This window comes from Euphorbia lathyris, chromosome 2, assembly GCF_963576675.1.
Source record: "Euphorbia lathyris chromosome 2, ddEupLath1.1, whole genome shotgun sequence".
NCBI lineage: Eukaryota > Viridiplantae > Streptophyta > Magnoliopsida > Malpighiales > Euphorbiaceae > Euphorbia > Euphorbia lathyris.
This window is the reverse complement of record NC_088911.1, coordinates 70,104,223-70,131,881: the sequence shown is the minus strand read 5'-3', so window position 1 is coordinate 70,131,881 and position 27,659 is coordinate 70,104,223. Positions and strand designations below refer to the sequence as shown.

The following is a 27,659-nucleotide window of genomic DNA, read 5'->3' as shown; positions in this document are numbered from 1 at the left end:
TGTTGGAATTAGAAATAGATAATTGTTACCATAAGATAAGATATCCTTTGATGTTATAAAACAAATACTTCCCTTCTCGCTAATATCGCCTCGTTTTCCCTTCTCTATGCTCTCGCTAATTGTTTTGATGGGACCAACCACTTCTTCTTCTTCTTCTTCTTCTTCTTCTTTTCCTAACATGATGCCGCTGGTTACTTTTCCCACTTACTTTCTTTCAAGCTCATCTTGCTCTACTCGTAGATATACTTCTCATTCCATTAATTATTGTAATGCCCTCTCTTCTACTGTTCGATTTCGACTTTCTTGTCAATCGAAGGTAACTCTCTCTCTCTCTCTCCATCTCTTCTTCCTTTTCATGTAATATTAATGCTTTGATTTTGTAAGACCGAGGAAAAGGAGGAAAAGAGGGTAATAAGGTGTTCGCCTTATCTAGAGAAAGCATTGCTTACCAACAATGGCGTCTTGGCGTCTGATGAGTGGAGAACAGTTCCTGACATTTGGAGGACTTCAGCTGAAAAGTATGGTGATCGGGTTGCACTGCTGGATCCCTATCATCACCCGCCTACAAATATGACTTATAAACAGGTTACTTTTTCTTAATTGGAATTAAGTCTTTTGGGATATTTAAATTGCTAACCATATTTACAAACAGTATTCAACACTGTGAATGGGTGATATAGGATTTCCTTCCTGTTCCTCCTGTGCAGAAACCATAAAATCTGTTTTTATCAATAAGCAATAATATGAATGCACCATGTTTAATTACTTTTGCACCATAAGCTTCTTAACTTCTATATGGCTATCAAGTCCTGTTAATTGTGTGGTAATTCTAGCAGTCGTCTAAGTGCTTGAATCTTACCTGAAGATACTAGTAGCAAGTACAAACTAGTAGCTTTTTGGAAACAACAACGTTTTTCAAACCTTTCTTAACGGTTGTTTCAATGTGAACTCTTACTAAAGTGGTTCTATATGTAGTTGTTATTTGGTTTGTGTAATGCATCCTTCCCTTCTTTTTGAAAACAAGCAAGCTGTAACATTAGATAACATGAAATTATTTGCGCAGGCTTTAGAACCAGTTTTGGAACATGTTGCATTTTTTGAAATGTTAACTGATTCTCAAAAGTCAAAAGCATATGATCATTCTACTTCAATACCTTTTTGGAGCACTACTTTAGGCCACAATGGAAAATTGCTGGTATGGGGTTCATGTATAACTTTCACAAACATAATCATAATAACTAGAAATTGAGAGATTAATGATGCTGTTCGCCTAAATCAAATAGAATTTCTTCAAGAAAAATTGGATTTCTTATTCAAATTTTAGGTACTAATAATTTGATGTGGCATTCCTACACTTATATTCTATACTTTTCTTTGATTATACAAATGTAGAAGGTTCTCTTTTATCCTTTTCTATTTATACTCTGTACAATGAAAAAACAAAGCAAGGAGTAAATAACAATCATGATGAATTTAATCCATTCTGTTTGTTTAACAACAGAGGAATAGAAAACTTTAAATGGCAGACATCTAATTTAATGTTTTATAATTGCATAAAGTAAAATGCTTAATCTATGTTCGTGAGGTGTAGCTGGCCTAACAATTTGGCAACTTTTTGAAATGGTCATTAATCTGATTCATCTCTCGATTTTTTTCTTTTTACTCTCTTTGATTTATGCATTTTTCATTTTTCTTCTTTTGTCAATTCAACATTTGAAAAAGCAGGCTACTTTTTTTTTTCTCCGGTATCTTTCTCATAAAATCTTCTTTCCTCCAAATTGCAGTTGGAGCAAGAAATCTTACATTTTGCTGAAGGTTTGAGAGTAATTGGTCTAAATCCCAATGAGAAACTTGCTCTTTTTGCTGATAATTCATGTCGGTGGCTGGTAGCAGACCAAGGTACACTTATGTTTTTGAGTTTTTCTATGTTAGTATTGATTTAGAAGTTCTCTATTTCAGAGGATTAGTTATGGAAATAGTAGAATAGTTATTAGTCCATCCATAGACATTTACGCAGCTTATTATTCTATGTAAAAGCATTCGTAGAAGTGTTCAGGTTTAGCCTTTTGGGTTTGTCTTTTGTTTTGCTATTACATCACATTTATATGAGTCTATGTTGATTCCTTAAGCCTTTTTTTGGTCAAATCTGCATTCTTCCTTTTGCAAAATAGCAAACTACAAAATTTTCTATTGTACTTTTTTTCGTTATTTTTTTTATATGTAAATAAGGAACTATAAGAATCCTTGTGGTCTTGTACTTCTACAAAGTGGGGAATGTGGTTTTGTTTTGTCATAAAAAATGTAGTTTGCATTAAATTTAAACTGGTAATGGTGTTGAGAATGTTGCCTTTTTTGTTAACTGTCGAAATAACAAAGAAACCGCATGCCACATTCTGCAAGACATCATAGATTTTCTATACTTTTCTCGAAATAAATTTTGGCTTTATTGAAGGTTCATCCCTATTCAGCATAGACTTTTGTCGATCATTTTCTTAAATTTAGCTTTTCACGGGCATCTATAGTTATTCACTTATTTGTCCAAAGCCTCAAAGATAAACTTGTCCAATAGTTTTTGCTGCTATCAATTACTCATACAGACTGAAAAAATTAGAGTTAACAGACAGTGTCAGCTGACAATCATTGTTTTTAGGTTTAGTTTCTTCAACAACTTTATTTCTAATGGGGGTTCTTTGGCAATTATTTGGATCTTTGTTATGAAAAAACAAAACTGAGATCCAGTTTTAAATAAAACCATTTTATTTTGGCTTAATACCTACGCAGCTCCCTCAAGTTGTTTTTTTTTTTTTTTTTTTCATTTTGCCCCCTCAACTTATGGGACAATCTATTAGCCCCCTTAACTCAACAAATGTAACACTTCTAGCCCTTATGTGCCTATATGGCATTGGGTACACCTTCCAAGACACCTTCTATATCCTGATGTGAATCCTTCCTTTATTGCTTTGAAACAAACATATAAACCTAAAGGGCACGAAGTGTTACGTTTGGTGAGTTGAGGGGGGCTAATCCATGCCATATAGGCACATAAAGGGGGACAAAGTGTTACATTTGTTGAGTTGAGGGACTAATAGGTTGTCCCCTAAGTTGAGGGGGCAAAGTGAAAAAAAAGGACAAGTTGAGGGGGCTCTAAAGGTATTAAGCCTTTTTTTTTTTGAAAAAAAAAAGTGATGAGCTTTTACTTTTTATTTCTTCAAGAACATGTTATGGCGCTTTGATAAATTAAATAATGTTCAATAGCAAGAATATATATGAAGTGCATATGCACTGTTTGGCCCAACTGACAAATATTTCTAGATTAGCGACTGCTTGCATGGTCTCTTAAAGAGTGAGTTTTATTGCCAATAATAATTCACCCAAGAATTTGATTTACTTTTGTATTTTTAAGATTAGATTTTTTTTTTATGACGTGCTTCTCTTATAACTTATGAATACAAATTACAGTAAAACCTTCTTAAATTAATACTCGATAAATTAATAATCTTTTTAAAATAATAATTTCTCCTAGTCCCGACTTGGGTCAGTTCAAAAAATCATCTTCAGCTTCATCCACAATTAAATTTTGCATGACACTCTATAAATTAATAATTAATAATTTATTGATTAATTAATATCTCTATAAATTAATAAAATTTCATGGTCCCAACATTGTTAATTTATAGAGGTTTTACTGTACATAGAAGTGGCAACTGTAGGGTAGCTTTCCACCTATGTTCCAATTAATGGATTTCAGGTAGAGTACAAACTTGAAACATATAGTATTTTAAGAATACAAATATTCAATATGCTCCATTTACTATATCTAGGTGCTGGCCTATAAATTGATAATATGGACTTTCATACTTAAATTGTAGATAAGATCAGTATGCGTGAGTGTTTGTGTATATTAATTGTATTTGCACTATCGAAATTTCCAATACCTTATAATGCTTGGTCTCTTAGGTATTATGGCTGTGGGAGCTATTAATGTTGTCAGGGGATCAAGGTCTTCAGTTGAAGAGCTATTTCAAATATACAATCTCTCTGAAAGGTTCAAGAAAATGGTTTATTTACAGTTTTTTTCCTTTTCCTTTGTGTTTCTGATTTTCATGACATGATAATCAATGCGCTATAAAGTTGAGAAATTGTTCAAATAAAGATGCCAAGTGCGTGTGAGTGTGTGTATTATGTAGATGAGCTCTCAAGTGTTCATTATCAAGTATGTGTATATATACTTTATATATTGGGTTTTAGTAATGAGCAAAATGTAAAAAAAAAATGTAGCTGTAGTGGAAGGTCAATATTCTTTTGTATATGATGAGTAAGTATTATGCGTAACGATAGTAGGTAGATCAAATTGTCATTTGGGCCATCTTAGATGATATATGTGTGTGTGTGTGTGCATTTTGTATAAAACATGCAAAATAAATTATCTTTATTCTAGTTTTTGCACATTATGTTAGAGCCATAAGGCTCCTCTCCGTTTCTTTCTGTGGCTACTGTGGTGTTCAGGCCTGATTTCTTTCCCCTTCATGACCCATCCTTGGTGTGGAGTGAATTGTTATTGGCTGCTGCTATTTTCTAATAGTTAAAGGAATAATTTTCTTTTTCAATAGTGAAAGAAAAAGGTATGAGGACTTTCATCTCTGATGTTCTCCCTAGCTCTACGAACTCAAAATCAGTGCCATCTACTTAGGATGGAGAAAACTAGTGAGGACATTGATACGGATGAGAACCTAAGTTATAATCCATTTTCTATGAAGCCGCTAACAGAGCTTGATTGGGAGATGATTCAAGAATATATCTACATATTTGAAATTCCATTGACAATGAGGTATTGGGTGGGTTAATTATTGTGGGTTTAATAAAGATCTCATTGTAAACCCTTTCTATAATATGTTAAGGACATTTATCTCACTTATATGATGTCTGCAAGGAGTTTAATCATCGTCAAAAAATAAAAAAAGGAAGTGCCTCTTTTTGGATATTTTTTTCTATTTTAATGGGTCTACAAGGAGTTCAATTCTTTTCTACCTTTTAGTACTCATATGAAAGCATAGCAGTCTTAGTGACAAGAAATAGCCGTTATGAGTTTCTTGCTGGATCACTATCCAAGTTTGGTGTTGTCCCATCACAATTTCTCCCTAGGAAGGAAAAAACACGTGATATTTTCTTTCATGTCTTATGTGGAAAGAGATCTTGACCTCCTTTTTCTTTATTATTATTATTGATGTTACTTGTACTCTCACTACTTTTTTGTTGTAGTGTTACATGTGCCTCATCTAGAAGGATGTCATTCTGAAAATGTTTTGTTCTGATCCAGTGCAAAATTGGAGTACAGAGCCATGGCATAGTTCGTGCATGAACTTAGGCAGATATCTTAATCGCTATATTAGATTGGTTTTGAGCAGTTATTGCCTATAAAGTTGTATCTGATATTTAAAGAGGACTAAACCACATCAATGTTAGTTGTCATTTAATTTGAGAAAAGATTGAACAAGTATTAATCTCCGCTAGCCATGTCAAGATTGAGCGGTTGAATAGAACTTCTGCAAAAGCCTTAGTTGGTCCAAGAATGGATTACATTTGTCACAATGAGAAATTATTTTTGCGCTAATTTTTTCATTTGATAGAATTCATTCATCTGAATTAAGGATGTGATTTCTATTTTATTCATTTCATAATGGCATTGGTAATTTGCTGACTTTTTTTTTTTCTTTTTCCATTCTCATTACTGCAGTGTAGCACTTGTAGTGGACAGTCCTGAATTTTTCAATCGAATTGCTGAAACATTATCTTCAAAAGCATCAATCAAATTTGTCATACTACTTTGGGGGGAGAAAGAATGTCTCTTCACTGATAGAATGGATGGTATACCTGTATATAATTATAAAGAGATTGTAGACTTTGGACAAGAGAGCCGTAAAGCATTGTTTGATTCTGATGCTGCTGGTAAGTTGATTTACTGCTGCAATGAATTCATTATATGTTCTCCTCCAAGTAGGATATGTTTTCAAGACGATTTTTTTTTTTTTTTTTTGAATTAACTGTTCAAATTCCCATTCTATATTCTTTAAGGTTTATCGACTGTACTACTTGAGCTCCAGGCTTGCTTTTGCATCCATTTTCAATTTTATTGTTTTTTGATGTTCAGAAGTCACTGCCTTCAGCTTTCTTAATTTAGGAACCCTATCTTTCATGCATTAGAATGGGGTTTTGTTTGTATGACCGCAATGGCTTGCTTGCCACTCTTGTCTTCCTAGGCCAAGGCACTACCCCTCTAGCTTGTCGGGAAACGGCTTACACCCAAATTAGCAATGCTTGTATTCTGTGACGGCATCTGTTGATAAATTGTGATAATTCACATAGATATACCAGTTGCTCCTCAATTTAATATCCTTGATATCAATCATCTAGCTGCATTGCATAAATCCATTGTACACCCCTAATCAATAGGATATGTTTATGTTAGCTGATCTTGGCTGCTTGATTGAGTGCTCTTATAATTCATACTGTTGTAACTGTACGATAATTCTCTCTCTTTTTTACTTTTTTCTTTTTTATGTGTGTGTGTAAAAGTAAAGTTTTGAAAAGAATTGAATTTTAGTATAAACTATAAAGGTACCACCTTGTTCGTTCGATGTTATTGTTTCTCATGGCTTGTGCAATTGAACAGAATAACCTTGGCGGTACTGATGGTACCTTAATTTGCATATCTTTCTGTTAAACAAAGTATTTCCAATTTTCATTAGCAAGAAAATAGACGGAAATAGGGGTGAATTTTGACTTGTTACTATATAATAGACTGTCGATGTTTGCATCTTTTAACTAATAATATGATTGCAGGGCACCATACTGTGTATGAAACAATAAGCTCTGATGATATTGCTACTCTTGTTTATACTAGTGGAACCACTGGAGATCCTAAAGGTGTAATGCTTACACATAAGAATCTATTGCACCAGGTTTGTTTTACGGCTGTCTTTTATTTAGTAGTTTCAGTTGAGTAAACAAATCTACACTAGTATCTTCTTTTCAAGGGGTAGTTTCACTTAATCTGTTGATAAATTAGCTAAGGGACCAAACAGAATCATTTCATATTGAAACAAATACCTAAATAGTTTTACATTGTTGTCAAACCCAGCCATATCGAAGAACCAGAAGAGAGAGGTTAAGATTAGAGGTTTACTTAGGGCTGAATTGAGATTAAATCAGTTTATTGTACATATTATGTAATAAGTTAATTTAGTCTTTTCAAAATACAAATATATAGATTTAAGCGAATTTAAGAGAGTAAAATTCTCACTTAATATGCTTGTATAAATGATTTAATATACCAAAAAGCATTATATATAATGATTATAATCCTAATATTAATAAATTATATCCTAACATACTAAATTAATTTTTTTTGATAATTTGTATAAAATTAAATGTGGAAATTTATATGAAATTAATTGTGCCATATTTAATTTATCCTTATTTTAGTTAGCTTATTAACTATATATAAAAAGGAAATACCTAAATTTTTTATTTAAAAGTTTGGTTTTAAGAAAAAATTAAAGAAAAATGGAAAGCCTCTATTGACTTGTGACTGGTTCGAAGTAATGGGTCACTGGCTATGTTGCCCGGACACGGACACGCGACACGGTATCCGACACGGACACGGACACGGACACGGGAAACGTCATTTCTATAAAACACAGGACACGGATACGTGGGGGATACGTGTAAATAATAAAAATATTGGGGCACATTTATAAATATTAAAAATATATTTTTATATATGATTTTTTATAATATAACTAAATAAATACATATAAACGAAATTATAAAACTCTTAATGGAGAAGTTTGAGAGTTTTTTGCATTAATGGCTTTAAATTAGAATCGATAAGTTTTTGGCTTACCAGGGAATAAGAATCGATAAGTTTCTGTATTACCAGGGAATTAGAATCGATAAGTTTTTGGCTTACCAGGGAATAAGAAACTTTCTGATTCTTCAAATACCTGTGGAATAACAATCGATCGATCGGAGTTTATACAGCAGCGAAGCAAATCGGAGTTTTTTTCTCCGGGACACGCGTATCCGTGAAGGATACGCGTGTCCAATTTTTCCAATTTACGGAAACGGCCCCGACACGGTGTCCCTGGCGTGTCCGGCCGTTTCCGTGTCGGAACCGTATCCGACACCGGATACGTTAGGGTTCAGGCGTGTCCGTGCTTCAGAGGTCACTGGTATGACCGTCTGGGTCATCAGTTAGATCATTCAGGTCATCTTGTTCTTAACTTGCTTTTATAAGAGCGGGTTTTTAGCTCTAGTTTCATTGATTTGAACTCCAATTCTAGTTAAATCCAGCCTGACCTGCTGCAATGGGGGAATTTAACAAATATGTAAGTAAACAGATATACGCTATGTTGCACGGAAACTGAAACGGAAACGATACTGGGGAAGGTAATTTCTGAAAAACATAGGAAACGGAAACGTGGGGGAAACGTGTAAATATTAAAATTATAGGGGTATATTTATAAATATTAAAAATATAATGATACATTAAAAAAAAACAAGATTGAAGAACAAGAGGAAGAAAGTCCAAGCTCAATCGAGATTCAAGAGACAAAGATGATAGGAGAAAGAAATTTGGGTAAGTTCTTTAAATTAAAGGATACAAGGAAGGAATTATCTCTCAACTAGGAAGTTTCAATTTTCCTAATCTTAGATTGAATAGGAATTGCAAAATAGAAAGTTTGAATTTCCAGAATTTTAATCGAAATAGGTAGGGAAAACCGTTTAAAAATTGAGAGACGCGTTTCATATTTTGGGTAATTACAGAAATGTGCCCGGAAACGTTTCATATCAGTTTCCGAGAGTTTCCGTTTCCCACATCTGCCGGAAACGGGGAAACACATGTCATGAAGAGTTTCCGTGCTTCATAGGAAATACGTTATTCTTAGCTCTTCTATCAAGGACAGAAGGGTTGGTTGTTGGCATTAGTTAAAGCTTAAGAGTTGCTCTAATCTTGATTCACTATTCAACTTCAGTTGCTTTTATGTTTATGCATTCAAGATCCTTGCGGATTCTAATGAGCCTCACTAAGCAATACAAATTTCCATATTCACTTGTGATTGCGCTCTTCCCAGCGCTTAAGATCTTAGAATTCCAAATTTCATTCTCTTCTTTCTCAATGTTCTATTCTGAAACTCTCAATTAGGGTGTAACTTCTCATGTAAAACTTGCAAAAGGGAGCTGGACTTTTGTCTATAATTATGCTTTAAGAAAGTGAGTTTTATTGATTTTCTTTTGTTGCCCAAGAGCTATAGTAGCCAGGATATTATCTAGCTGATAGATGTAGTATTTGTTATGAACTAAAAGATAATTATAAGTATAGGAGAATATGCTGAATAAGGTGACCCCAGTCCTATGATAGCTGAGGCACTTCCATATATGTTATGTAAATCAATCGTTAGTCCACTTTATGACAAATCTATAATGGATTAACTTCCTAAACTCCATTCATTGTGATTAGGTATCATTTGGCACATTACCTAATGGGCTAACACATTAAACCTATGGTATTATCCCGTCAAACGATCATAGGCCATTATGTAAGACCTTCGTCTGATATATGCGCTCTAAGCTCATTCTAGACTATAGCAACTTCAAGCACTAAAGGTATAAAATGATATTGATATTTTGAAGCACAAGATTTACTAAAGTGTGACAAATGCAGGGGCAAATATTAGAAAGCTAATATAGTTAATCAAAGTTTCTAAGAAAAATACATTGATTTCTTAGTTAATGTTAAAAAAATGTATGAGAGGTATGTAGCCTTAGTAGTTTCCATGGAAATCTAGTCTAATCTATCAGGTTGTACAAAAATAGGAAATGCATATGGGAACAACTTACAGACTTCCCAACAGATGTGTTAAAATTTGAGTTATTTGAAACTGAAACTACTTGTAAATCCTTTTGTAAGAATATCAGCTATGCTTGTGTTGTTATGGATAAAAATGTTTGTTGCATTGTCAATGATACAAGTACCAATACTTGAGATAATTTGTCATTTGGAAAGTATTGGCTCCTGTCACTGTGACAAACTTATGTGGTCCATAATCATTAGAGTCAATTGCAAATGGATCTAACAAATTGGGTCGTTAAGAGAGCTGCTTCTGCAGCAATTTTTTTGTTCTTTTGCAGTTTTTATTTTCATGCCCTTTCTTTTTCCAGCCGTATATATAAGTAGCTCTGGAAGTAAATATCATAGTGCACTGATAGCTTTTGCTAATAGTGTGGCTTTTATGACTCCCTGGAGTAGGATCATGTTTTAGAAGTGACAAAAGTCTTTCAGAACTTTTTGATTATTCCTACAGAGAATGGTGATAAATGATAATAGCTTAACTTTTGAGGATAACTAAAATGGTCATTGGCTCTGGACTTGGAATCGATACCTGCACAAAATGGACTCAAGGAAAACCAATTAATAAGTGTAAACATGCAAGAAACTAAGCAATAAGATCTATGTTGATACAGCTTATCAGTGCCACTTATAGCCAATTCTTAACATGTTTATTTAAATCAGTTAGGAGGTATCCTTGTAATTTCCAGCTCTGTAAGAATAGTTGTTGAGATTTAGGAGTCTTTTTTATTTCTTGTTGCAAAGTATATACTTGTTCTTATTGGTTGAGAATGATATTACATCCTTCATGGTTTATTTGTAATTTCCATGTTTTTTCATACAAAAATATTAGAATAGTCATTATACTTGATTTGTCTTCAGTTATTCTGTTCTAGGTTTAATTTCTTCAAAGGCAATAATATTTGGGTCTAACTGCTAATCTTATTTTCAATGCTGATTATTTAGATTTACAATCTATGGGATGTTGTTCCTGCTGAACCTGGGGATAGATTTTTAAGTATGCTACCACCGTGGCATATGTATGAACGGGCTTGTGAGTATTTCATAATGACGCTTGGAGTTGAGCAAGTGTATACAACTGTGAGAAACCTAAAGGTATGACCCAATTTTTTAGTTCCTGGACCAATCGGTAATAATTTGATATTACTTGATATGCCCTAATTGAATTTTTTCTTCTCTTGATAGGAAGACCTTCGGGATTACCAACCACAATATATGATCTCGGTTCCTTTAGTATATGAGACGCTCTACAGGTCTTCCCTTGTCAAAAAGATATATTATTCTCCACGCATTGTCATGCATTGAATCTTATTTTTGGATTTAATGACATTTGTGAGCTTAAGGAACTTGAGAACTAAGATTAACTTTCTGAGACATATGTATATCCACTAGTTTGGAACATGAATTAAGAACCATGGGGCTTAAGGGCAAATACCAACTCAATGCATATAGGGCCCTTTTTTCAAAACAATTTATGAGGTCATGAGTCAAAGCAGATAATACCTCATTGGCTGGAGAATAACATCATCTAACTTGTGAATGGTAACATGAGGTCTTATGCCTTGTAAGGCCAAATAACACCTCTGCCTCTTCAAGGGCTCTTTTCGCAAACGATTAATATGTGAGGCTATGAACCAAAGTAGACAACGCATTAAGGGTTAACCATGACCCTGACCAACATGGGAACAGTCCATTTTCATTATTCATTCTTCTTCAAATGACTTTTATATTCTACTCATTGATACTTTTCAATAATATATATTAGGAGCTCACAGTTATTATTAAAATGTGATATGATATTATTGATTAGATTTTCTTGTTCCTATTTAATTGCAATTTTATGTTTTGCTGGAGATGGTTAAGACAGTGCTGAAATGCCTTGACATGAAATTGAAACTGAATCTGAAGTCATAACAATTAGGAAAATAGAGATAAAGAGTGAGTGGGTTGATAGAAAGATGTTATATTTTTTAATGTTCTAAGAGTTTCTACTGTTATGAACCATGCCATTCTAAGTTGAGTTTGGTTTTTCCTAAACTTTTAGATAAAAACTTTTCCCCAGTCTTATCATTGACAGCATTGATTTGTGCTGAATAGCATGCTATGCAATGAACTTTGATATGGCGTTCATGTGGTCTATTTTCTTTAACCTCCTGATATTACCTATTAACTATTTGATTCTTCATGTGCTTATACAGTGGAATACAAAAGCAGATTTCTACAAGTTCTACTATTCGTAAACTTGTTGCACAAACATTCATGAAGCTGAGTTTGGCATACATGGAGTTGAAAAGAATTCATGAGGTTTGATCTTATATTGAATATTATGCCATTTTTAAGTCTTGGTAGTATTTTTTTCTTAAGCATGTATTAAAAGTTTTCGAGGCTCCATTTTGATAAGGTTTTATGGGCTCTTCTAAGCATGATTGTCTAAGTGTGTCCCAACGTTGATAAAACGTTGGAGCCTCCAACATGGATTGATCAATGTTTTGATAATATAACTGGAATTGGTATCATGGAGCCTCTAAATTACAGCAAATGGGACCTATAAAGTATGATCCTTGAAATTAATTAGAAGACCATTGAGCCTGCTTGTTTTATTGAGGTTTGCTCTTCACTATTGATAAGTTTATGCGAGTTCTAATTCTCTGAGATTGCCCTTTGCTTCCAATATCATATTAATCTACTTTTGAGCAGCCACGAATTTTACGAAATTAAATATTGGGTTCCACCATAGATATCTTTTATCTTCTGAATAAAACATTTATTTACATCCAGCATGAAAGTGCTATCTAATGATCAAGATACTCTTTAAATTTTGACTTTAACAAAATTAATATGGTCTCAGGTTCCAATCACTAATGTAGCTTTCATCGTTGTTGTAGGGAACTTATTTGACAAGTGTTCAGAAGCAACCATCATATCTTGTTTCAGCTATTGACTGTCTATTAGCTAGAATTATGGCTGCAATCTTGTTACCAGTGCATATGCTGGCTAAGAGGCTCATCTACAGTAAAATTCAATCTGCTATTGGAATAAGCAAGGTTTGAATATTCCATTCAGTTACTCTTTTTATGTATATTTTCAGTCAATGCTCCTTTTCCTCTTGCTCAAATTATTCTTCAGCAATCGTATTAAAAGATTGTAGCTTTGAAGAATTCATTTATTGTCTTTTCCTCTCCTTTCAAAGGATTTACTTCTATTGACATGGCCATAGGGGTGGGAAAAAACCCGACCAAACCGGAAACTGAAAATTCGAACCTGAAAAATGGGTTAACCAAACCGATGGATACGACTTAGGTTTGTATATGTTGATTTTAACGGTTTCGGTTTTGTATTTACAAAAATTGACAGTTCCAGTTAACCGAACTGTTTATATTTAGATTTGGATAAAAAAAATACTGTTAACGGTTGTTTTAGTTAACCATTATATTTAGGTTTGGGAAAAAAATATGGTTAACCGTTGGTTTTTGTTAACCATTGAGATAATGGTTAAAAACTGTTAACCAAAAAACCTAACCGAAAATTACATTTACCCATGGATGTGGTTAACCGATATATATTGACTGGTTTCGGTTTTAATGCTTTAAAAACCGATAGATTCAGTTAGGTTAAAAAAATATCCTAGTGGACCGGTTAACCGAACCATTCCCACCCCTGCATGCCAAGCCAAAAATGGGAATGTAGGGTAAAGGAAAAAGATGTCATTGCTGAAAATGTTTTGTTCTTCTGTTAATCAGGGGTATTTTCGTTCTCCTACTACTATTCTTTGTTTTTGAAATTTGAACATAAATATGTTAATGCTCATATTTTTAATTGTTGATGACTTCAGGCTGGCATAAGTGGAGGTGGAAGTTTACCGTTGTACGTAGATAAATTTTTTGAGGTATACTTTGATGGTTAAATAAGAGATTCCTGCTATTGATGTTTTGTAGTGATGTCCGTAATATATGCAGGCAATAGGCGTGAAAGTGCAGAATGGTTATGGCATGACAGAGTCCTCTCCAGTTACTGCTGCTCGACGACCTCTCTGTAATGTAAGGCTCCAAATCCCTTAAATTTGGAGCTTTAGCTCTGACTCATTAATTAACATCTGAGACTCGTCCAGCTAGTTTGTGATTTCAAAATTATGGTAGTTTCACAAAAGCTGTTTTTAGAGTTATTGAAGGGCTTGTCATGAACCCCTGTATATATTTTACAAGGAAATATAAAGTAACGGTTGCTCTAATTTGTTTTCTTCCGTCATTGACTTAATCCTAGCCGAAAGTTCAAATTAATGGCTGATGCTTTTCTGTTGTTCCTTGGGTCTTGTGTTTTCTCAAACAAAAATATCAATTCTTGAAATTCTAATGTTATACACCCTATATCTCTTCCTGGGTACGGGGCCTTGAAGGGAAAATCAGATTGTGTCGGGGAAGCTAGTTTCTTGGTTTTTCTGCCCTTGTAACCTATTTCTTTAGGCTATAAGGTTAGGGTTCAGTATAGAGAGAACCCTACGATCTCAAAGACAAACTTCCAACTCTGCTTTTTATTCCAACTACCAGAGCTTAAATAGGCAGCCATTACAACTCTAAACTAAGAGACAAGCTCTTATCTGAAATTGTTTGAAAATAAGCTAACTTTTAACTAACTAAATTAGAACTAAAATTCAAATTCAAATCTAAATCTAAAACTGAACTTATCTTCTGCATTTTTAATTTTAAATCCGAAATTGGAATTTAAAAACTTATCCTAATCTGCTGCTGACTAGGATTGTAACATCTAATCAACCCATTGGAGCTTTCTTAGATCAATATTATTCTCCTAAGCTATTACTAAACTTAGACCGCCAAAAATAAAGACTGGATATAATCCTAAACTGATGAATAGCTGAATTACCAAAACGCTCTTATCGTATAGTGTCAACCAGCAGTTTATGGATTTGACAAACATGACTAATACGTCTTTTGTGTTATTTTTTCTTCTGGGTAAGTGGTGTTTGTGTACCCATTTATCCTGTTTGGATTTACAAAAATACCCTTAACATAGAATGTGAACCAGTAGCTAAGTTAGGAAATAAATGTAAACTGGCATGTCTTGAGTTCTTTGCTGTCTGCATCCGAGCCATTATTACTCCAATTTTTCTATGTCAATGTCAAGTTATCTTTTTGCTATGGTGTCTAGGTTTTGTATCAAGTGGTATATTTTGTAATGATGTTACAGATTTAAATTATGAAGGTTCTTGGTTCAATTGGACATCCAATTCGGCACACGGAATTTAAAATTGTTGATGCTGAAACTGATGAGACTCTTCCAGATGGAACAAAAGGGATCGTGAAAGTGAGGGGCCCACAAGTGATGAAAGGTTATTACAAAGTAATCTCTCTGCTTAAGGATGCGCTTTTTGGAGCTATTAAATTAAGTTATAATCCCTCTGTTCCACAAATAGATGTTCTTAAGGTTAAGGCACAAGAATTAAGAAATGCAATTAATTTTAACTAAAAGACTTTGTTAACCTTGTATTAATTGCATCCAGTAATTAATTTTTATCTATTCCCAAAATAAAAAGGAAACTTAAATAGGGGTATATTTGGTAAAAATCAATTAATGTGCATGGATTGAATGAAACCGTTATGTATTATGGAACAAAAAAAATTCTCTAGAAAGATATCTATTGTGGAGCGGAGGGAGTAGTATTTAGTATTTAAATTCTAACTGTTCTTTCCTATTTGATACTAAAAAATTCAAAATTCAACTTAAACATTTTAAACTTGGATCCTTGATTGAGCCACTTGCCTAGGAAAAGCCTCACTAGAAGAGTGCCTCTGTCGTACTTAAGAACACTTGATTAGGGATTTATAGACTCAAGTTAAGTATAAACTTTCCCATGACTCACTAAATTGTTCTCCTAGACCAATATGAACCTCAATAAGACTTCAAATTACAAAATTTCATAAGGAGATCCAGATTGAAGTTCAAGCAAAGCACGAAAGTCTTTTAGGTAAGTCCAGCTGCTAACTTATTTAATAGGAGTCATAGAGACTAAAAGCACTTGATGCATGTGTCTTCGACTTTACTTCTATGAAGTTTCAAGATAGCATAATTCTCATGGCTACTATCAAACCATTTGTATCATTCTAGTTTCTGATAGGAACTCACCAAAAACAGAGTAAATAATATAGAAGATAGAAGCAGTAATAGGGAAGATTAGAGAAAACAGTGAATAGAAACTGAACTGTATTAAGAAAGGAAATATGGAATTCATAAACAGATAGAAGGAAGAGATGTACAACTGTAGCTTCCAGGGAGTGATCCTTCTCACGAGGAGCCTAAGTACAATGGTAACAATTCTAACTTTTCCTCACACCATTCTTATAACTAACCACCAGCTAACAACCTCTGCCACCTCATGCCTTGCGGCTGATTTCTTTCTTCTAAAATGAACTTGGAGAACACATGGGCTATTAGAGACATGGGCTAAAACCTGATTATTGTTATTGGCTGTTCTCTATTAATGTTATTGGCTTGTTCTCTATCATTACTCCCTCCTTTTAGAATTGTCTTGTCCTCAAGACATATCTGGGAATTGGCTCTGGATGGTAAGAGATTCTCCCAAGTAGCTTCCTATGCATGCCTGCCTTGCCACAAAATCAACCACTGCACCTCCGAAGTACCTTGGCAAGACTGAGTACGCCGATCGAGGGTTGTAGTTGGAAGATAGAAATCAGAGTCGTCCAACTCGAAAAAGAGGCGTGTACAGGTTTCCAAACGACATCCCTTTTGAGTTGAGAGACATGAAAGACCGGGTGAACTTTGGAGGAAGAAGGTAATTGGAGACGATAAGCTACTGGTCCAATCTTCGCAGTGATTTGAAACGGCCCAAAATATTTAGCCGAAAGCTTTTGATTGATCCGCTATGAAACTGAAGTTTGTCTATAAGGGTGTAACTTTAGATAGACCATTCTCCCACAACGAAATGAACCCCCCTCCCCCCCGGACGTTTGTCAGCTTGAAATTTCATCTAATCTTGAGCCCGGTGGAGATGTAATTTGAGTTGACGCAAAGCTTCATCTTAATCTTGTAATTCTTGGCGAACCAATTCCGGTTTAACTTCTCCCGGAAAAAGACGAACTAGGTTTTCTGCCAGAAACAACCTCAAATGGAGATAGACCCGTAGAGACTTGAAACGTCGTGTTGTTCCAAAATTCGGACCAAGATATCCAAAGCGGCCACATCCTAGGTTGATCAACTGCAAAACAACGAAAATAAGACTCCAAACACCGGTTAATGACTTCGATTTGACCATTTCTTGCTAGAAATGACTTGCAAAGCTTAAGATAGATTTGGGAATGTCATGATGTCGCACTACTACTCGTACAAAAATTTCAGCAATAGTTTTTGCTGAATAAGGGTGCTTCAGAAGCATAAAGTGCCCATATCTAGATAAACGATCAATCACAACCAACAAAGCATCAAAGCCTCGGGACTTAGGGAAGTCAAGAATAAAATCCATTGATACATGTTCCCTAACAGTCTCCGAATGTCTAACAGTTGAAGGAGACCTCCGAGAGCGAGAGAACTAGCCTTGCAACGTTGGCACACATCACATTGCACGAATTTCTAGATATCAACAGCCATCCCCACCCAATAAAGATTTGCAACCAATCTTCTATAAGTACGATAGTATCCTGAGTGACCTCCCGTTTTTGTGCTATGAAAATCCTCAATTAATTTAGGAATCCAAGTGGATTGTTGAGAGAGAACCAAACGATTCTTATAGTATAAAATGCCACCCTGAAATTAATACTCCAAATACTTGTGAGAATGCATTTGTAAACCGGAAATGATCTGCTGAAGTTGAGGATCAATTTTAACTTCTAATAGTTGAGCTCCTTGGCCTCAAGTAGGAACATAGATTATAGCAGAAAATTTCCCGTCTTCATCACGTAGGGACTACGCATCAGCAGCTCGGTTTTCCCTTCCGGGTTTGTAGCAAATTTGAAAGTTGTAACCCAATAACTTTGCCACCCAATTTTGTTGGTCAGGGTCGTAATTCGCTGCATAAGGTGTTTTAGGCTTTTCTAATCCGCATAGGCAAACTGCTGGAAAAGTTCACTAAGGATTTGAATTATGGGAACGCTACCAATTTAAGGAAGAAGTGCCTTCTCGGGGCTGCTTAAGGATTCTGCGCATAACAAACTCCTGATGGCCGAAAGTGAAACGCATATAATGCAATTCCCAGTGATGAGAGTCTTTAAACAAGCAATTCCCAGCACCATGTCCAAATTACCCATATCGAATACCAAAGCCTCTACGGAACATCTGAAATTGCCCATACGAAGTAAAAGATCCAAGCATACTCTGTGGCCATCGCCCAATTTAATTTAAAGACCATCGAATTTGACAACTGAAATGCCCAAGGTGATCGCGTGTAGGGATGGCAACAGGTACTGTACCCGCAGGTACCCGGCACTACCCGATCTTAATGAGACTACCCGTACCTTGTATAAAAGGGTATGGGATCAAAACCATTACCCGTTAGGGTAATGGGATGGGTATGTGAATACCCCCTAGGGTACCGGTACCCGCCATAACTCTTTTATATATTAAAAAATATTATTATTTTTTAGATGTGAGATGTGAGATTTGAACCCCAACCTTTTGTTCTTTAACCATTGAGTGATAGAACTAAGTTACTTTATTTTTATTGATTAAGGTTTAATTTATTCAATTTTTAGATGTATAATTTATTAAATGTGTACTTTGTTAAATTTGTAATATTTATTGATTCTTAAAGGGTAAGGGTACCCGCGAATTAAATGGGACGGGTATGGGATGCAAAAAGTATACCTGTTAGGGTAATGGGACGGGTAATTAAAAAATAAACGGGTAAGGGTTTGGGATTGGTACTACCCGTTGCCATCCCTACTCACGAGTTTCCGAGACACAAAATTGTGAGAAGCTCCACCATGTACAAGGATTTCAACCAGAATGTCTAAAAGCTCACCACTGAGCTTCCTGGTCACATATCAGTGTAGAGTTCACAGACTATTTTGACAATGCAGGTGCATATCATCAGCAATTAGGTGGGACCTTTAGAGAGAAGATATAACATTCCAATGCTAAAATAAGAAAACAATAAACTTGCAGATACCTGTCGAAAGAACAATAGTATCCTTAGCTCGTCCTTCAAGGACAATAACTCCTCAACAACGACGGCTTCGCCCCACTGAATGACGAGGAGCGATCCAACCCATATCACCAGTGTTTAGCCAACCATCCTCATCTAACACTTTGGCTGTAGCCCACGGATTCTACTTAAACATCATCAACAACAGATAACATTAACATTATTGGGCTTCTAGCACAGCTAGATTTTGGCATACCAACTAAAGTACTCAGAACAAAAGTCAAACCGGGTTCGTGACACCATTTATAAGAGTCCCACTGTACTAAATTTGTCTACATTTTATATGTTGCAATGGATTTAGCAAAAGAATAAACAAGCTCAAGAATATTTTATATGAACCATTCTTATTTGTCTCTTTGATTTTCCCCCAATCGTAATAGAGGATTTCGATCATTGTCGCACTAAATGGGAAGAGCGCCGTAAGAAGGGTTTGTGTTTTCTCTGTGGGCAATCGTAATAGAGGATTTCGATCATTGTCGCACTAAATGGGAAGAGCGCCGACAAATAAGAATGGTTCATATAAAATATTCTTGAGCTTGCATGTTTCTTCTTTTGCTAAATCCATTGCAACATATAAAATGTAGACAAATTTAGTACAGTGGAACTCTTATAAATGGTGTCACGAACCCGGTTTGACTTTTGTTCCGAGTACTTTAGTTGGTATGCCAAACTCTAGCTGTGCTAGAAGCCCAATAATGTTAATGTTATCTGTTGTTGATGATGTTTAAGTAGAATCCGTGGGCTACAGCCAAAGTGTTAGATGAGGATGGTTGGCTAAACACTGGTGATATGGGTTGGATCGCTCCTCGTCATTCAGTGGGGCGAAGCCGTCGTTGTGGAGGAGATATTGTCCTTGAAGGACGAGCTAAGGATACTATTGTTCTTTCGACAGGTATCATCAAGTTTATTGTTTTCTTATTTTAGCATTGGAATGTTATATCTTCTCTCTAAAGGTCCCACCTAATTGCTGATGATATGCACCTACATTGTCAAAATAGTCTGTGAACTCTGATATGTGACCAGGAATCATTGTTTTCGCCATTATTATGGCCTATTTAATCTTCTCATTTCATTATTTACCTTGCGATATATGTTTCCCATCTGAGTCTCTAAACACAGAAATTCGCCCACCTCAAAAATATCATCATCATCAGCCAAGAGAATAACCCTAAGTTTCCCCTTAGGACATTTGTGACCTGGACAAAATGCCTTCCCACAGAGAAAACACAAACCCTTCTTACGACGCTCTTCCCATTTAGTGCGACAATGATCGAAATCCTCTATTACGATTGGGGGGAAAATCTGCACGACGATCGAAGGCTTTATGGGTCGTCTGGAAATCGCGATTGATGGAGGAGATGGGATCACGATTTGCTGGAGAGGACCAAGAGGAAGAAACAGTGCGGTTTAATGGAGATTTAATCTCCTTGGGGTCGAGTTTGTGGATATGACCCGTTTTGGAATCAGTTCGGCCCACTAAAACTGATGAAGGGCCTTTATGATAAAACGCGTCATCGTGGCGTTCTCGTTGACGCAAACAGCGAGAAGAAAATTTCTCTTCCACGGGAGAAAGCATCGCTTCCACATCCTTGGCAACACGCATCGCTGTCAACCGCAAATCCTGTCGGTGGGGACGTACTCTTCGCTTGATGTCACTGTGTAAACCACCCAAGAAATATGCCGGAGACTGAGATTCCGGCAAACGTGGAACCAGCGAGAGAAAATATTCAAAAACTTCAATATATTCATGAACTAAGCCAGTTTGACGAAGGGTGGATAATTTCTCATAGGGGTTATGAATTTCTAACCCACTAAATCGTAGTAGAAGCTCAGAGGCAAATAACTCCCATGTCAAAGAAACATGGACCTCCTGGACCACCGCAAACCAGTGCTGGGCCACACCGCTCATACTGAGTTTGGCTAAGCAAAGACCCATTGCTGACGGAGTTTCATGAATTCAAAATATGTACGGCCTTTGAGATCCATCCTCTGGGATCGTAGTCACTGAACTCGGGAAGTTTAACTCTCTTTGCTGAGAGATGGAAATCTCGTAACCACCTTGCTGATGAGTATGGTGGGAATCGGAACCGGAAGAATTATGTCCCCTCCTTCAAGTTTCTGCTGGGTTTTGACCCAATTCGTCATGTAAGTGCGAAACTCCTCTTGTTTAAGCTTTTCTGATTCCATTGAGTGTTTAATATCTTTCACATCATTTTGTACAGCATGGATTTGTTCTTCATGCGCATCGAAACGAGCTTGAGTGCATGTTTCCATGGCAGGTCCGACCAATGATAGGAACTCACCAAAAACAGAGTAAATAATATAAAAGATAGAAGCATTAACAGGGCAGATTAGAGAAACAATGAATAGAAACTGAACTGTATTAAGAAAGGATAAATGGATTTAAAAAACAGATAGAAGGAAGAGATGCACAGCTGCACCTTCCAGGGAGTGATCCCTCTCTCACCAGGAGCCAAAATACAATGATAATCAATCCTAACTTTTCCTTACACCTCACACCATTCTTATAACTAATTACCTGCTAGATTCCTAACAACCTCTGCCACCTCATGCCTTTGCAGCTGATTTCTTTCTTCTAGAATAAACTTGGAGAACACGTGGGCTAAAACCTGATTATTGTTATTGGGCTGTTCTCTATTAATGTTATTGAGCTCTTCTCTATCAGTTTCATCCACAGCCGTTGTATATTATTGCAGCTATTTCCTTCACATAATTATGGTATAAAAAATGAGGAATCAGCTAGAAATCCCAAATAATTGTAATTCACTATGCTGCTAATCTCCAATATTTTAATAATTAAGATTATTAAATCCATAATTGAGCTGTGGATAATATTTTTACAAAGATTAAATGCAATAAAGCCATCACGAAAATAATAAATGAGTCATAATCTTGTGTCTGTTTGTGATTTGCCACTGAACTATTCTACTCCTTTACTAATCATTAGGTAACAGTTTTTTGAGTAATTTAGGTAAATGATATTCACAATTACAAATTATAGTAGTTTTTGGTGGAAACTTTCAGTTCATCTTTCAGTTAATCAAGCAAGCATAAATAATTGAAAATATTACTTCCCGAATCCTGGAATCAAACAGACAAATAAGAATGGTTCATATAAAATATTCTTGAGCTTGCATGTTTCTTCTTTTGCTAAATCCATTGCAACATATAAAATGTAGACAAATTTAGTACAGTGGAACTCTTATAAATGGTGTCACGAACCCGGTTTGACTTTTGTTCCGAGTACTTTAGTTGGTATGCCAAACTCTAGCTGTGCTAGAAGCCCAATAATGTTAATGTTATCTGTTGTTGATGATGTTTAAGTAGAATCCGTGGGCTACAGCCAAAGTGTTAGATGAGGATGGTTGGCTAAACACTGGTGATATGGGTTGGATCGCTCCTCGTCATTCAGTGGGGCGAAGCCGTCGTTGTGGAGGAGTTATTGTCCTTGAAGGACGAGCTAAGGATACTATTGTTCTTTCGACAGGTATCTGCAAGTTTATTGTTTTCTTATTTTAGCATTGGAATGTTATATCTTCTCTCTAAAGGTCCCACCTAATTGCTGATGATATGCACCTGCATTGTCAAAATAGTCTGTGAACTCTACACTGATATGTGACTAGGAATCATTGTTTTCGCCATTATTATGGCCTATTTAATCTTCTCATTTCATTATTTAGCTTGCGATATATGTTTCCCATCTGAGTCTAGCTAGGAACTTCTTAACTATTACTAGAGTTTGCACAAGCATGCTATGTTTTAAGATTTGGTCAACCTTTTTTTTTTTTTTGTTATTATTATTATTATGGTAGTGGATAGGACGGAGTGGAGGGAGCGAATCTGTGTCGCTGACACGACTTGATTTTCACGGTTTTATATGATGGTTCATGTTAGCCGACCCCGAATCATTTCGGGACTAAGGCTTTGTTGTTGTTGTTATTATTATTATTATTTTTTGGCGAGTATGTGTGTGAATAAAGATGCAATGGAATCTGCCCCCTTTGCTTTACTATCATGGAAGCTCAACATCTCATGCATGTAGTATGGGGTTCTATGAAAAGAACACTGTTCTTCAGTTACTGCTAATGGTTGTAATAAAGCATTTTAAACTTAGCTAATTACCCTTTGCTTTACTGTCATGGAAGCTCAACATCTCATGCATGTAGTATGGGGTTCTATGAAAAGAACAGTGTTCTTCAGCTACTGCTAATGGCTGTGATAAAGCATTTTATACTTAGCTAATTACTTTTTGGGGAAATAGGTGAAAATGTTGAGCCTTCAGAGCTTGAGGAGGCTGCTATAAGAAGTGCACTGATTCAACAGATAGTTGTTATTGGCCAGGTATACATAAAGGACTGTTTGCCAAATTGTTAGCTGCTTTTGACTGTTTATCCTTGTATTTAGTTATCCAGATGGAATTTTATTTATTTATTCACGAGTATAAATTTCAGGATCAACGTCGTTTGGGAGCTATAATTGTTCCAAACAAAGAAGAGGTATTATTAGCTGCAAAGAAGTTGTCCATCATTGATGCTGATGATTCTGAGCTGAGTGAGAAACATATTATCAACCTGTTGCGTGAAGAACTGAGGAAGTGGTACATTCTTGAACACAAGTTATTTTTATATGTTGTTTTAGCAATTAAAGAATCTTATTTTACTTTCTAAATGTCTTGTTTTGGTCTTTTTCAAGCTTAATTAAACAAAACAGCAGAAAGGTTCGGAAGATTGTCTTGAGAGAGGTGTCAGTTTTTTGGAGTTGAAAGATTCACGGTTTAGAACATTCACTTGTAGTTTGCCACCGTATATTAATCGATGTACATACATGGTAATTTAGTAAACTAGTAATATTAAATGCTAATTGTAGGCTTTGATACTACTCATTAAGTTTTTGAGGCTATGTTGAAGTTGCATTTTTTACAAGTTTCAACCTCGTTTTGAGTCATGGAAGCATGGTATTTTTTCGATATAGACAATTTATGTGGTTTTCATTTGGAGTGATGAGATGTAGACCAAGTGTCTTAGGACATTAGTCTACATATATTGGAGATAGCATCTAAAGACATCGGGGATGCTTGGAAGTGATATTAAAGCTGTAGGCAACAACTGTAACAGGTCCTATTAGTTGTTCCCTGTGCAATGGAGTTGGACACGCTCCGTATTCATGCTTTCAACCTTCAAGTTAATTTAGTGGAAATGAAATCGACTCAAGTGACTTTAAGGAGCAAATTTATCGAGCTGTATAACGAGGAAGACTGAGAAATTGACATATTTTGTGTGCAAGAAGGCATTTTGTTCTTCATTGGTTTTTGCAACTCCTCATGTGGAAAGACTAGAATGTTGGATAATGTAAATTCTGATTGAAAGTATCTTACATTATTGTGGTTTGTAGGGTTGAGAATAAAGAACAAGAGTAGTTAGTAAGTTGAATTTGGTGATTGAGAAGGATCCTCAACCTCACAAAGTCTTAAGAATTCAAAAGGATAAGAAGCATTCATGTTGCATTGATGATGTGTTTTTGTTTAATTCAATGTGGTTAGTGCTTATAAAAAGGAAAATAACAATGAATGGCAGATTTCAATGTTTAAAGGGTGAGCATACTAACATTGTTAGAAAGAATGGTATCTTCTCAAGTTTAATCAAGATGAGGAAATATTTGAGTTGGGGATAAAGGAAGGAAAGGTCAACTATTAGACCCGAAAAGTTCACTACTTTTATTGACATGATCGATCGAACAATACTTGAAAAAGAAATCAGCTCTTCTGCTCAGAAATGTGGGTGGAAGTCCCTATATTGTGTCAATTTTGCCTAGAGAATAAATGAAGAGACCTAGAGATATTACTTTCATAATCAAAATCTGAGTGCTAGTGAATGGATTATGTGGAGATTATGCTGAGTCTACCCCCTAACTCAAACAAAGAGTAGGCTAATGATTGAAAACAATTTCAACATCAGAAAGTTCATTCACAAAATGGCCAGGATTGATTTCAAAGAAAAGCAAACTATTTTCATAAATGAGTTCTTCTCTAACCTGCTGAGATCATACAAGAATATCTTAACCAAAATAGGATTATATTTTTCGTATATTATGTGGTTGAGCATACCTTGTTCTCTTTGGTCGTATATTTTTCGTATATAGTCTTGTGTTGGTTTTTTTCATGGAACCAATTGAACTAAAAGTTTAAGCTTATAGTTAAAGACCAATTTATTTTAATATGAGGCTCTAGTACCATATCATGGAACCGATTGAACTAAAAGCTTAAGCTTAAGCTTATAGTTAAAGGCCCAATTCATATTAATATCTAACAGTTTCCTTTGCATTGGTTATTTGAAATTCTTACCTAATGAGCCTTTTATGTTTGGATAACATTCCTTTACAGGCTATTATTAATATTTATCCTAACTAGTATAAATAGGTTCACATTTAGAGAAGTCATTATTAGTTGCGTAATTTAGAGGTATTTACTTTTTCTTCTTTTAGCCTAATTTGTTAAATATATTTTCAATCACGCCTCTGGTAGTCGTATTTGTTGAGAACTAATTGCCCTAAAATGTTATAGTATTATGTATGTTAGTAGTACATAAATGTTTCTTGTCCCTCTTAGTAGATATATGAGTGTAAGTGAAAAGTGAAAACGGTTAGAAATTCCAGAATGCTTATGTGAAAAAAACTTGGGAGAAGGAAGATGAGAGAGTAAATAAAGGGGATGGGATGGAATGAAGTGAAAATGTATAACATTGGAAACCAAATATTTAGTTTGAATTAATTGGTTATAAATTGTGATGAGCAGGACATCAGGATGTTCGTTTCAAATCGGACCTATCCTTGTTGCAGAGGAGGAGGCTTTTACGGTAATTTGTTATTGCTTTGGGTTCATATATAGAGTTGAGTTGAGTAGAGGGTGAGTAATATTGTTTTGTTACAGATTGAGAGTGGGTTGATGACCCCAACTATGAAAATCCGAAGGGACAGAGTCATTGAACGATACAGAGAGAAGATAGATAATCTTTACAATTAGTTGATTATATTGTAGTATTTGATAAGAAATGTATCTGAGTCTTATATTATAATTTATTCAGTAACATGCTTTTGTGATGATCCTGATGATGTGAAACTTTGTAAATAGACACTTGCAATTAACACCAATTGAGTTGAGACAGACAGTAAAGGTGAAGTTCTACACTTTTTATTAATTATCACCGTGAATCTCTTGCTATGGAGTAAAATGCTGCTTTTTTTTTTTTTTTTTTTTTTTTTTTTTTTTTTTTCTTTTTCTTACATAATCAATTCAAAACTAGGGCTCCGAGCCAAGTTGGTCTTCTTAGGCTCGGTTCATCAGAAAATTAGCCAGTTCGTGAGCTGCTCATGAGCCGTTCACGAACTTGTTCAACAGTTTTGCTCGTGAGCAGCTTATGAATTCAGTTCACAAACTTCGCTCACGAATAATTATATTAATTTAAATTTTTTTAACATGAAACTATATAGTTTTAAAATATACAAAACTACGTTGTTTTTACATTTCAGCTTTATAAAAATATTATTATTAAAAAAATCGAACCAAGTTTACTCATGAATGTGTTTCTGAATATTATAATCGAGCTTGTTTATGAATCTATAATTGAGCCCGTTCATGAGCTTTCGAATAGAGTTTTGCTGTGTTTAAGTTTGACTCGTTTATAAATCGAGCCAAACATAATCAAACTTTTATCGAAATGAACATCGAGCCACTGATGAGCAGAGCGGCTCATTTAGATCCCATTCAAAACTGAAGCTGTTGAAAAGAAAAATATAATAATTTGGGGAAGTTGTATGTAAAGGACATCTAAGGCATTAAAAAAAAAAACCATCTTAGGAAGCTTGGTCATAAAGTCAAGCAAAGCACCACCTCGTTGATCTATGTCATAAAATATAATCAGTTATATTATTAAGTCAAATATAACTTGTAGGGGTATGTGATAAGGTGAATTGCCACATAATCATACCAATCCATTGTTTATTACGTTTGTTGATAATAATAATAAAGTAATTGAAAATCGGGTTATATATACAAAGAATATTAACCTAGTACTAATAGGTTTTGTAAGTTAATTCCAATGGAATAATAATAGGGTTAATTACAAATTTAGCTCATTTTAAAAGTTCATTTATATATTAAGGTTAGTTCTCTAACTTCTTATAAATCTAGACACTTTTGCTACATTTGGACAAAAGTACCCTCATCCTTTCTCATTCCTCACCTTCTCCAGAAATGAAGCACAGACAAATGCGAGCGACAGGCGATTTCATGGCAAACCACCTCGTTCCGGCAACCTCGTTCCACCATTTTTAGCGCTGTTGACCTTTCCCATTCCTCACATTCTCCAGAAATGAAGCACAGACAAATGCGATCGGCAGGCCATTTCACGGCAAACAACCTCGTTCCGACAACATTGTTCCCCCATTTTCAGTGCCCATCATAGGTAAGGGTAAAAACGAAGGCCGAAGCAAATGAAAGATAAATAATTTTCAACTTTTCATTTCTTTGCATTGTTCGTATGGTACATTGTTGTATATTTGTAT

The 27,659-nt window shown here is 35.1% G+C and overlaps 1 protein-coding gene across 2 annotated transcripts; it reads left to right on the top strand.

The window, feature by feature from the left end:
• Positions 1-58: 58 nt before the first annotated feature.
• Positions 59-26,287, top strand: LOC136218555 (probable acyl-activating enzyme 16, chloroplastic). Of its 2 annotated transcripts, XM_066005497.1 has the most exons (18): positions 61-316; positions 385-585; positions 1,785-1,899; positions 3,958-4,045; positions 5,735-5,946; positions 6,841-6,959; positions 10,856-11,005; positions 11,096-11,163; positions 12,109-12,214; positions 12,796-12,954; positions 13,743-13,796; positions 13,867-13,947; positions 15,128-15,265; positions 22,428-22,587; positions 23,362-23,441; positions 23,552-23,697; positions 25,891-25,951; positions 26,026-26,287. In XM_066005497.1, exons 1-18 carry the CDS (start codon positions 107-109, stop codon positions 26,116-26,118), a joined length of 2,241 nt encoding a protein of 746 aa, XP_065861569.1. In that variant the 5' UTR covers positions 61-106; the 3' UTR covers positions 26,119-26,287. The 2 variants fall into 2 exon arrangements, with proteins under 2 accessions (XP_065861570.1, XP_065861569.1); XM_066005498.1 differs by lacking the exons at positions 23,362-23,441; positions 23,552-23,697; positions 25,891-25,951; positions 26,026-26,287 and adding an exon at positions 19,812-19,971 and having other exon boundaries at positions 59-316; positions 22,428-22,583.
• The last annotated feature ends 1,372 nt before the right edge of the window (positions 26,288-27,659 follow it).